Genomic DNA, 13,608 nt, shown 5'->3' with positions numbered 1-13,608 from the left:
CAGGAGATAAGGATCATTCGGTGTCATTTATAATGACGGTTACCAGAAAATTTTAGTAAGAAATTTCTTAAAACTGTTTTAAGAACATATAATAAATAATCTAAACTTTTATATACTTGATAAAATAAAATATGTGAAGGATAAACTGATATAGAAACAACAACAAATAAAGGAAAAAACTACTTACTTGGACAGAAATTTATAGAAACATTACACTCTTCAATTGGTGGCAGAGTCCCACTGAGTACGCTAAATTTGAATATGCCATCTTCGAAAAGTATACCAGTATTACTAATATCGAAATTCCACTCTACATCTTTTATTGAAGTAATATGTAAAACAAGATCCTGTTCACACATAAAAAATAAGAGATTTATAAAGATTATAATATGCAATATAAAATTTAGTTTGTATTGCTGTAGCAAATTGATAGTCCTAGGCACAAAGTCAAGCAATTAAAAGTGGTAATCATAGATAAAATGTTTTAAAAGTGATGTTAGGCAAACAAAGGGGTATGCAAATATGTTCACAGCCTGTTAACAACTATGAAAAGTACTCAAGGGAGCTATGCTAGTTAGCAAGGACGCAGAGTAACAAGAACCTTCATTCATAATGGTGAGAATGCAAATTGGTACAGTCACTTTGGAAGACAGTTTGACAGCTTCTTATAATGTTAAACATATGTCTACCAAGTGATGCAGTAATCCTACTCTTAGGTATTTTCTTAAGTAAACTGAAAATTTATGTTCACACGAAAATCTGCATGTGAATATTTATAATAGCTTTGTTCATAATCACCAACCAATGGAAGTAGAAACAAACAAGATTTCCATCGACAAATGAATGTATAAACAAACTGTGGTACATCCATACAATGGGATAAAATTCAGTGACAAAATAAGTAAAATATTAATTCATGCAAAAACATAAGTGAATATTAAATATATTTTGTTAAGTAAAAGATGTCAGACCCAAATTTCTACATATGGTATAATTAAATTACCTGTCATTCTGGAAATGCACAATTTTGTGGGTGGAAAAAAAAAAAATCAATTGCTGCCAAGTGTCAGTGTAAGGAGAAGTAGGTGATTGCTAAGGGGTTATACAGAGAATTTTTAGTGTAATGAAACTGTTCTGTATGGCACTGAAGTAGTAAATAAATTATTCTATACATTTTTAAAAACTCATACAACTGTATACTGCATAGAGTGAACTTAAAGGTATGTAAATTAAAAACAATCAACCAAGATGCTGGGGATCCCAGCATGGATTGTAGACTGTGACAATCTACAGTAGTGTGGGTGGTAAGGAGTGTCCTAAGTAATTCTGGAAAACTGTGTTTTGACTGGAAACTATAAAGCTAAAGACAAAAAGATACTCTTTATAAACACTGTACCATAGTTGGAAAATATGTTAATAATTCTAAAAGGGTACAGGTTAAAAATTCTGAAACTTCTTTACTAAGTCTACCAGGGTTAAAAAATAACTAAATACATTACAAATAAGGGAGTCAGATTTCTCACTGTCAGACAAACGAGTTAAAAATGAACAAGGGAGAAAGACTGAAATGAACCTTGTGGTGCGGGATTAGAGTCAGAGTTATCAGTTTGAATTCATGTTTAGATAGAAAGAGAGGAAAAGACAGATATAAATAGATGATAGGTAGATAGACAGATAGATAATTACCAATATATGTGTATTCATGGATTACTACACACACAAATAGTTCCTGGCTCTATTTGCCAAAAGGGCCTAGAACACGTGACACCACAGTAGCAGCTAGCAAACCTAGTGTACAGATCTTGGTTTCTAAATACCATTCTCCTGTAAAAGATAATGAGGTTTCTTTGAAAAAATGTTGACTCAAGAGCTGGAACAACTAAAATAAAAGTGACCCTGGGAGGGAGATCTTCAAGATGGCAGAGGAATAAGATGGGGAGATCACCATCCTCCCCACAAATACATCAAAAATACATCTACATGTGCAACAACTCCTACAGAACGCATACTGAATGCGGGCAGAAGACCTCAGACCTCCCAAAAGGCAAGAAACTCCCAACGTACCTGGGTAGGGCAAAAGAAAAAGGAAAAAACAGAGACAAAACAATAGGGATGGGACCTGCACCAGTGGGAGGGAGCTGTGAAGGAGGAAAAGTTTCCACACACTAGGAAGCCCCTTCGCGGGCGGAGACTGAAGGGGGGGGTTCAGGGGGTGGTGGGGGGAAGCTTCAGCGCCACGGAGGAGAGCGCAGCAAGAGGGGTGCAGAGGGCAAAGCGGAGAGATTCCCGCACAGAGGATCGGTGCTGACCAGCACTCACCAGCCTGAGAGGCTTGTCTGCTCACCCGCCGGGACGGGTGGGGGCTGGGAGCTGAGGCTCGGGCTTCGGAGGTCGGATCCCAGGGAGAGGACTGGGGTTGGCTGCGTGAACACAGCCTGAAGGGGGCTAGTGCGTGACAGCTAGCGGGGAGGGAGTCCAGGAAAAAGTCTGGAACTGCGTAAGAGGCAAGAGACCATTGTTTTGGGGTGTGCAAAGAGAGGGGATTCAGAGCACGGCATAAACGAGCTCCAGAGATGGGCGTGAGCCACAGCTAACAGCGCAGACATCAGAGACGGGCATGAAACGCTAAGGCTGCTGCTGCCGCCACCAAGAAGCCTGTGTGCAAGCACAGGTCACTATCCACACCTCCCCTCCCAGTAGCCTGTGCAGCCCGCCACTGCCAGGGTCCCGTGATCCAGGGAGAGCTTCCCTGGGAGAACACATGGCGCACCTCAGGCTGGTCCAACGTCATGCTGGCCTCTGCTGCCGCACGCATGCCCCGCGTTTCATACCTCTCACATGACCAGGTCTGAGCAAGCCAGGGCCCCCTAATCAACCGCTGCTTTAACCCCTCCTGTCTGGGTGGGGAACAGAAGACAGAGAGCGACCTACACGCAGAGGCAGGTCCAAATCCAAAGCTGAACCCCAGGAGCTGTGCGAACAAAGAAGAGAAAGGGAAATCTCTCCCAGCAGCCTCAAGAGCAGCAGATTAAATCTCCACAATCAACTTGATGTACCCTGCATCTGTGGAATACCTGAATAGACAACGAATCATCCCAAATTGAGGAGGTGGACTTTGGGAGCAACGATATATATATATATTTTCCCCTTTTTCTCTTTTTGTGAGCATGTATGTGTGTGCTTCATTGTGTGATTTTTGTCTGTATAGCGTTGCTTTTACCATTTGTGCTAGGGTTCTATCTGTCTGGTTTTTCTGTTTGTTTTGTTCAGTTTTAGTATAGTTTTTAGCACTTGTTATCATTGGTGGATTTGGTTTTTGGTTGGGTTGCTCTCTTCTTTATTTCTTTTTTTTATTTTTCTTTTTTTTCCTTTTTAGTAATTTTTAAAAATTTTTTATTTTAATAACTATATTTTATTTTTTTTCTGTATTTCCTTTTTTCTCCCTTTTCTTCTGAGCCATGTGGCTGACAGGGTCTTGGTGCTCCAGCTGGCTGTCAGGTCTGTGCCTCTCAGGTGGGAGAGCTGAGTTCAGGACAATGGTCCACCAGAGACCCCCCGGCTCCATTTAATATCAAACGGCGAAAGCTGTCCCAGAGACCTCGATCTCAACGATAAGACCCAACTCCACTCAACGACCAGAAAGCTCCAGTGCTGGACACCCTATGCCAAGCAACTAGCAAGACAAGAACACAACCCCACCCATTAGCAGAGAGGCTGCCTAAAATCACAATAAGGTCAAAGGCACACACAAACACACCACCGCACGCAGTCCTGCCCACCAGAAAGACAAGATCCAGCCTCATCCACCAAAACACAGGCAGCAGTCCCCTCCACCAGGAAGCCTACAAAACCCACTGAACCAACCTTACCCACTGGGGACACACACCAAAAAGAATGGGAACTACGAACCTGCAGCCTGAGAAAAGGAGACCACAAACACAAGAAGTCAAGCAAAATGAGAAGACAGAGAAAAACACAGCAGCAGAAGGAGAAAGGTAAAAACCCACCAGACCAAACAAATGAAGAGGAAATAGGTAGTCTACCTGAAAAAGAATTCAGAGTAATGATAGTAAAGATGATGCAAAATCTTGGAAACAGAATGGAGAAAATACAAGAAACATTTAACAAGACCTAAAAGAACTAAAGAACAAACAAACAATGATGAACAACACAATAAATGAAACTAAAAATTCTCTATAAGGAATCAATAACAGAATAACTGAGGGAGAGGAACAGATAAGTGACCTGGAAGATAAAATACTGGAAATAACTACTGCAGAGCAGAATAAAGAAAAAAGAATGAAAAGAATTGAGGACAGTCTCAGAGACCTCTGGGACAACATTAAACGCATCAATATTCAAATTATAGGGGTCCCAGAAGAAGAAGAGAAAAAGAAAGGGTCTGAGAAAATATTTGAAGAGACTGTTACTGAAAACTTCCCTAATATGGGAAAGAAAATAGTCAATCAAGTCCAGCAAGTGCAGAGTCCCATACAGGGTAAATCCAAGGAGAAACACTCCAAGACACATATTAATCAAACTATCAAAAATTAAATACAAAGAAAAAATATTAAAAGCAGCAAGGGAAAAACAAAAAATAACATACAAGGGAAGCCCCATAAAGTTAACAGCTGATCTTTCAGCAGAAACTCTGCAAGCCAGAAGGGAGTGGCAGGACATATTTAAAGTGATGGAAGGGAAAAACCTACAACCAAGATTACTCTACTCAGGAAGGATCTCATTCAGATTCGACAGAGAAATTAAAACCTTTACAGACAAGCAAAAGCTAAGAGAATTCAGCAGCACCAAACCAGCTATACAACAAATGCTAAAGGAACTTCTCTAGGCACAAAACACAGAGAAGGAAAACACCTACAATAACAAACCCAAAACAATTAAGAAAATGGTAACTGGAACATACATATCGATAATTACCTTAAATGTAAGTGGATTAAATGCTCCAACCAAAAGACATAGACTGGCTGAATGCATACATAAACAAGACCCGTATATATGCTGTCTACAAGAGACCCACTTCAGACCTAGGGACACACAGAGATTGAAAGTGAGGGGATGGAAAAAGATACTCCATGCAAATGGAAATCAAAAGAAAGCTGGAGTAGCAATTCTGACAAAATAGACTTTAAAATAAAGACTATTACAAGAGACAAAGAAGCACACTTCATAATGATCAAAGGATCAATCCAGGAAGAAGATATAAAAATTGTAAATATTTATGCACCCAATGTAGGAGCACCTCAAAACATAAGGCAAATGCTAACAGCCATACAAGGGGAAATCGACAGTAACACAGTCATAGTAGGGGACTTTAACATCCCACTTTCACCAATGGACAGATAATTCAAAATGAAAATAAATAAGAAAACACAAGCTTTACATCATACATTAAACAAGAAGGACTTAATTGATATTTATAGGACATTCCATCCAAAAACAACTGAATACAGTTTCTTCTCAAGTGCTCATGGAACATTCTCCAGGAGAGATCATATCCTGGGTCACAAATCAAGCCCTGGTAAATTTAGCAAAATCGAAATCGTATCAAGTATGTCTTCCGACCACAACGCTGTGAGACTAGATATCAGTTACAGGAAAAAATCTGTAAAAAATACAAACATATGGAGGCTAAACAATACACTACTTAATAACCAAGAGATCACTGAGGAAATCAAAAAATACCTAGAAACAAATGACAATGAAAACACGATGACCCAAAAACTATGGGATGCAGCAAAAGCAGTTCTAAGACGGAAGTTTATAGCAATACAATCCTACCTCAAGAAACAAGAAAAACCTCAAATAAACAACCTAACCTTACATCTAAAGCAATTAGAGAAAGAACAAAAAAACCCCAATGTTAGCAGAGGAAAGAAATAATAAAGATCAGATCAGAAATAAATGAAAATGAAAGAAACAAGAGCAAAGATCAATAAAACTAAAAGCTGGTTCTTTGATAAACAGAATTGATAAACCATTAGCTAGACTCATCAAGAAAAATAGGGAGAAGACTCAAATCAATAGAATTGGAAATGAAAAAGGAGAAGTAACAACTGACACTGCAGAAATACAAAGGATCATGAGAGATTACTACAAGCAACTCTATGCCAATAAAATGGACAACCTGGAAGAAATGGACACATTCTTAGAAAAGCACAACTTTCCAAGACTGAACCAGGAAGAAACAGAAAATATAAACAGACCAAACACAAGCACTGAAATTGAGACTGTGATTAAAAATCTTCCAACAAACAAAAGCCCAGGACCAGATGGCTTCGCAGGCAAATTCTATCAAACATCTAGAAAAGAGCTAACACCTATCCTTCTCAAACACTTCCAAAATATAGCAGAGGGAGGAACACTCCCAAACGCATTCTACGAGGGCACCTTCACCCTGTTGCCAAAACCAAAGATGTCACGAAGAAAGAAAACTACAGGCCAATATCACTGATGAACATAGATGAAAAAATCCTCTACAAAATACTAGCGAACAGAATCCAACAGCACATTAAAAGGATCATACACCATGATCAAGTGGGGTGTAGCCCAGGAATGCAAGGATTCTTCAGTATACACAAATCAATCAAGGTGATAAACCATATTAACAAACTGAAGGAGAAAAACCTTATGATAATCTCGGTAGATGCAGAAAAAGCTTTCAACAAAATTCAACACCCATTTATGATAAAAACCTTCCAGAAAGTAGGCACAGAGGGAACGTACCTCAACATAATACAGGACATATATGACAAACCCACAGCCAGCATCATTCTCAGTGGTGAAAAACTGAAACCAGTTCCACTAAGATCAGGAACAAGACAAAGTTGTCCACTCTCACCACTATTAGTCAACACAGTTTTGGAAATTTTAGCCACAGCTATCAGAGAAGAAAAATAAATAAAAGGAATCCAAATCAGAAAAGAAGAAGTAAAGCTGTCACTGTTTGCAGATGACATGATACTATACACAGAGAATCCTAAAGATGCTACCAGAAAAGTACTAGAGCTAATCAATGAATTTGGTAAAGTAGCAGTACACAAAATTAATGCACAGCAATCTCCTGCATTCCTACACACTAATGATGAAAAATCTGAAAGAGAAACTAAGAAACACTCCCATTTACCGCTGCAACAAAAAGAACAAAATACCTAGGAATAAACCTACCTAAGGAGACAAAAGACCTGTACGCAGAAAATTAAAAGACACTGATGAAAGAATTTAAAGATGATACAAACAGATGGAGAGATATACCCTGTTCTTGGATTGGAAGAATCAACATTGTGAAAATGACTATACTAACAAAGCAATCTGCAGATTCAATGGAATCCCTAACAAACTACGAATGGCATTTTTCACAGAACAAGAACAAAAAATTTCACAATTTGTATGGAAACACAAAAGACCCTGAATAGCCAAAGCAATCTTGAGAAAGAAAAAGGGAGCTGGAGGAACCATGCTCCCGGACTTCAGACTATACTACAAAGCTACAGCAATCAAGACAGTATGGTACTGGCACAAAAACAGAAATATAGATCAATGGATCAGGATAGAAAGCCCAGAGATAAACCCACGCATGCACATATGGTCACCTTATTTTTGCCAAAGGAGGCAAGAATATACAATGGAAAAAAGACAGCCTCTTCAATAAGTGGTGCTGGGAAAAATGGACAGCTACATGTAAAAGAATGAAATTGGAACACTCCTTAACACTATACACAAAAATAAACTTAAAATGGATTAAAGACCTAAATGTAAGGCCAGACACTATCAAACTCTTAGAGAAAGTCATAGGCAAAACACTCTATAACATACATCACAGCAAGATCCTTTTTGATCCACCTCCTAGAGAAATGGAAATAAAAACAAAAATAAACAAATGGGACCTAATGAAACTTAAAAGCTTTTGCACTGCAAAGGAAACCATAAACAAGACAAAAAGACAACCCTCAGAATGGGGAAAAATATTTGCAAATGAAGCAACTGACAAAGGATTAATCTCCAAGATTTACAAGCAGCTCATGCAGCTCAATATCAAAAAAACAAACAACCCAATCCAAAAATGGGCAGAAGATCTAATAGACGTTTCTCCAAAGAAGATATACAGATTGGCAACAAACACATGAAGGAATGCTCAACATCACTAATCATTAAAGAAATGCAAATCGAAACTACAAAGAGGTATCACCTCACATCAGTCAGAATGGCCATCATCAAAAAAATCTACAAACAATAAATGCTGGAGAGGGTGTGGAGAAAAGGGAACCCTCATACACTGTTGGTGGGGATGTAAATTGATACAGCCACTATGGAGAACAGTATGGACGTTCCCTAAAAAACTAAAAATAAAACTACCATGTGACCCAGCAGTCCCATTACTGGGCATATATCCTGAGAAAACCATAATTCAGAGTCATGTACCACAATGTTCATTGCAGCTGTATTTACAATAGCCAGGACATGGAAGCAACCTAAGTGTCCATCGACAGATGAATGGATAAAGAAGATGTGGCACATATATACAATGGAATATTACTCAGCCATAAAAAGAAAGGAAATTGAGTAATTTGCAGTGAGGTGGATGGACCTAGAGTCTGTCATACAGAGTGAAGTAAGTCAGAAAGAGAAAAACAAATACTGTATGCTAACACATATATATGGAATCTAAGGGAAAAAAAAAATTCTGTAGAACCTAGGGGCAGGACAGGAATAAAGACGCAGACGTAGACAATGGACTTGAGGACACGGGGAGGGTGAAGTGTAAGCTGGGCCAAAGTGAGAGAGTGGAATGGACATATATACACTACCAAATGTAAAATAGATAGCTAGTGGGAGGCAGCCGCATAGCACAGGGAGATCAACTCGGTGCTTTGTGACCACCTAGAGGGTTGGGATAGGGAGGGTGGGAGGGAGATGCAAGAGGGAGGCGATATGGGGATATATGTATATGTATAGCTGATTCACTTTGTGATACAGCAGAAACTAACACACCATTGTAAAGCAATTATACTCCAATAAAGGTGTTAAAAAAAAAAAAAAGTGACCCTGGACCATTTTGTAGCAAAGGAAGTAAGAGAATGCTTTAAAATCATAAAGAAGGGAGTATATCAAAGGGCCAATCTAAAAGAGGTCCTAATGGCCAAAGCTGGAACAGTTTTAGCAACAAAATAAAAAAGGTAACATTGGATTAAAGCTAAAAGTATGGAATAAATATATGTGAGTTCACACAGATATATTAAGTAATTAACTAACTAAATAAATAAATAAATGGAGAGAGGAAATAACCTTTCTAACAGAAAAATTCCGAATAATATATGTAAATATCCCCTCCAGAAGGTGGAGCTTGACCCTACCCCTTGAGTCTGGGCTGAAATCGATGACTCACTTCCAAAACATAGAGTGTGGAAAGGGAAAAATAGTTTCTCCAACTTTACAGTGGAGAAACCTGGCATGTATATTGATATCATGTCCTCCCTTCACATGATATGACAAAAAGCACATTTCACCTCTGTGACATTCTTCCCCAAAGTCCATGGAAAATAAGAACTGAGCCTAGTCAGGTGGAAAATATAAGACAAACTGAAATTAAAGAACATTCTGGAAAAAAAAAAAGCCAGACCAGTATTTTTTTAAAATTAACATGGTCATAAAAAATTAGTAAGATTGAGAACCTGTCATATATTAGAGGAGACTAAATGCAATATGGTATCCTGGACTGGACCCTAGTACAGTAAAGGGACCTTAGTAAATACCTGGTGAAATGTGAATAGAGTCTGTTGTTTAGTTAATAATATTTTACTAATGTTAATTTCTTAGTGTTAAAAAATTCTTCTCCGGTTGTATAAGGTGTTAACATTAGGGAAAGTTGTGTAAAGTGTATGCAGAAAGTCTCTGCACTGTCTTTGTGATGTTCCTATAAATATGGGAGCTATGTACATGACTTGTGTGCAAACTCATCTTTCCAGTGCAACTCGCTATGAAAATAAAAGCTTTAACCAGGTTTTTTTAAACTTTATTGTTCCAAATTGGAAGTGTGTAGAATGATCCATGCAATTGTCACCACAACAAAATAATATACTTTCTTTCTAAAGCATGATTGATTTAAAATATTCAGGATAAAAAAATGAGGCGATTTTACTCCCAGATGTCTCTAAGTACTGAGACATCTATTTAGCTCTAATATTTGTGTACTTTATAACGAAGTTCATTTGCACCTAATAAAGAAAACATGTCTTAATACAGAAGGTGAGCATGGTATCATACTAGTTATGTGAATGCCTCATATTTCTCATTCTGAAATTGAGTAAATGGTATAAGATCTCTAACATACTATCCACTTTCTATATCCTGTCCTAAGAATTGAACTGTTCCTCTATGGAGAAACATTGTTTAATTAGTTTAGCATGTGTAGTATGGTTATTTTTCTTTATAAATTCATCAAAATGATACATGTATATAGCTTACACAAATAGTTGAAATACACTTATAAAAAAGTTGGCCCACTCAGCTCCTCCTCATCAACAGTCCTGCTTCCCAGAAGCAACCAATTTTAACCAATTCTTATTTCAATTTTCTCTAATAGTTATAGCCTATTCTAAATGTGATGCTGATATAGCTTACTTTAGGATTTTTATTGCTGCCATAACAAGTTACCACAAAGTTAGTGGTTTAAAACAAAACAAATTTATCACATTAGTCTTGTAGATTAGAAGGTCAATGCAGATATCACTGGACTAAAACCAAGGTGTTAGAAAGAATTATGATACTTTCCAGAGGTTCTAGAGAAGAATCTGTTTCCTTGCCAGTCTCAGTTTCTAGAGTTCAGACAAATTCTTTGGCTGGTGGCCTCCTTGCGCTATCTTCAAATCCAGCAACATCACATCTCTCTGACCCCTCTTCTATCATCACGTATCCTTCTGACCACAGTCAGGAAAGGTTCTCTGTTTTTAACTCTTCATGTGATTAGACTGGGACCACCTACGTAATCTCAGATAATCTCCCATGCTCAGGATCATTATTCTAATTACATTATACCTCAGCAAAGTATCTTTTACAATATAAGGGACTGTATTTACGAATGCAGGAAAACTGATATAAAAGACAAAAAAAGGGGCACTACAAATACAAATTTCTACAGTGTATGCCTGAGCTTCTTTCTTATGCATGTCTCTCTTTTTTTCTTTCCAGATGGATTCATAGTTAGAAGAGAGGCAGAAATATAAGAAATAAAGAGTAGATTATCATAGAAGTGACTGTATTATATATCTGGACTTTTTCAATTTTTATTATTGCCTCTCACATTTCCTCACCTGTATGGAACATATTTCATGTTAATTTTAATCATAGCTCCCATTTGTATAAAGAAAGAGGGATAACCATTCAATTTAATATATTTTGAATAGTCCTATTAAAATATACATATATAAAGTAAGTGGCTTTATATGTTTGTATACTGATTATTACTTCTGAGAAATACGGTCTATATATACATATATATATATATGCAAGTTCTCTAAAATGAAAGTATTCTTACAACACATCTTATGGAAAAACCCAAATGAACTTTTTGGCCAACCCAGTATATTCATTTATTTTTTATATTCCACATACAAGTGATAACAGAGTATTTGTCTTTATCTGCAAGGACCTTCTTAATAACAAAATAATCCTAATTCCTCCCTACCTTCCTTAACATACTTATAGCGTAATTGTTTGATGACTGTCATTGTTTCATTATTGTCATTAATTTCACTTACATATAAGTATACATAAACATATATATAATATCCTGTTGCCATTATGTTGAATAAACTTAAACGTCAGATCAAGAATATGAAAAATAAAAACTCTTATTTTACCTTTATTTATTTTGTCTCCAGTGCTCTTCTTTTCTTTATATAGATCTAAGTTTCTCACCTATATCATTTTTCTTCTCACTAAAGAACTTCTTTTAATATTTCTTTCAAGGCAGGTCTATTGGCAACAAATCCCCTCAATTTTTGTTTTTCTGAAAAAGTCCTTATTTCTCCTTCACTTTTGAAGGATAATTTCTCAAGGTACAGAATTCCAGATTGGTGTTTTTTTGTCTCTCAACGCTTTATATATTTCCCTCCATTCTCTTCTTGCTTGCATAGTTTCTGAGAAGTCACATATAATTCTTATCTTTGCTCCTCAATATAGTAAGGTGTTTTTTCCTCTGAATTACTTCAGGATTTTTTTAAATTAATTTTTATTAGAGTGTAGTTGTTTTACAATGTTGTGTTCATTTCTGCTGTACAGCTAAGTGAATCAGTTATACATATACATATATCCACTCTTTTAAATTCCCTTTCCATCTAGGTCACCACAGAGCACTGAGTAGAATTCCCTGTGCTATATGGTAGGTTCTCATTAGTTATCTATTTTATATATAGTAGTGTATATATGTCAATCCCAATCTCCCAATTCATCCCAACCCCCTTCCCCCCTTGATAACTATAAGTCTGTTTTCTACATCTGTGACTCTATTTCTGCTTTGCAATTAAGTTCATGTATACCATTTTTCTAGATTCCACATATTATATGGTATTTGTCTTTCTTTCTGACTTACTTCACTTTGTACAACAATCTTTAGATCCATCCATGTTGCTGCAAATGGCATTAATTTGTTCCTTTTTATGGCTGAGTAATATTCCATTGCATATATGTACCACATCTTCTTTATCCATTCCTCTGTCAGTGGATATTTAGGTTGCTTCCATGTCCTGGCTACTGTAAATAGTGCTGCAATGAACATCAGGGTGCATGAATTCTCAGGATTTTTTAATCTTTGATTTTTTTTGCAGTTTGAAAGTGATATGCCTAGGTGTAGTTTTTGCCATTCATTCTGTGTGGTATTCTCTGAGCCTACTGGATCCATGGTTTGGTGTCTGACATTAATTTGGAGGAAATTCCAGTCATTATGTTTCAAATATTTCTTCTGTTACTTTTTCTTCTCCCTCTGGTCTTTCCAGTACGCATATATTACATATTTTGTAGTTGTCCCACAGTACGTACATAGTCTGTTCTTTTTTTTTTTTTCAGTCTTTTCTATCCTTGCTTTTCTTTGGAGATATCTATTGATATATCCTCAAGTTCATAGATTCTTTCCTCAGCCATGTCCAGTCTACTAATACTCCTATCAATGACTCTTCATTTCTGTTCCAGTGTTTTTGATTTATAGCACTTCTTCTGGATCTTCTTAGAATTTTCACCTCTCTGCTTATATTGCCCATCTGTTCTTGCATGCTGTCTACTTTATCCATTACAGTCCTAAGCATATTAATCATAGTTGCTTTAAATTCCCAATGCAATCATTCCAACACCTCTGCCATACCAGCATCTGGTTTTCAATGCTAGTTCTGTCTCTTCAAACTATGTTTTTCACCTTTTAGTATGTCTTGTACTTTTTTCTTGATACTTAGACATGATGTACTGGGTAAAAGGAACTGCTGAAAACAGACCTTTAGTAATGTGGTAGTAAGTTGTGGGGGGAGGGGAAACATTCTATAATCCTATGATTAGATCTCAGTCTTTAGGTGAGCCTGTGTCTCTAGACTGTGAACTTTACATGTG

At 37.1% G+C, this 13,608-nt stretch overlaps 1 protein-coding gene across 1 annotated transcript in view; it reads right to left on the bottom strand.

Moving 5' to 3' along the window:
- Nucleotides 1-13,608, bottom strand: part of CFAP47 (cilia and flagella associated protein 47) — a 421,910-nt gene that overhangs the window by 320,370 nt on the left and 87,932 nt on the right. The window contains 1 exon segment of the mRNA XM_082446774.1: nt 188-456. Coding sequence (XP_082302900.1) covers nt 188-456 — 269 coding nt within the window.

This window comes from Balaenoptera physalus (assembly GCF_965194825.1).
Source record: "Balaenoptera physalus genome assembly, chromosome: X".
Taxonomy (NCBI): domain Eukaryota; kingdom Metazoa; phylum Chordata; class Mammalia; order Artiodactyla; family Balaenopteridae; genus Balaenoptera; species Balaenoptera physalus.
The sequence above is the reverse complement of the archived record's forward strand: the minus strand, read 5'-3'. Positions and strand labels throughout refer to the sequence as shown.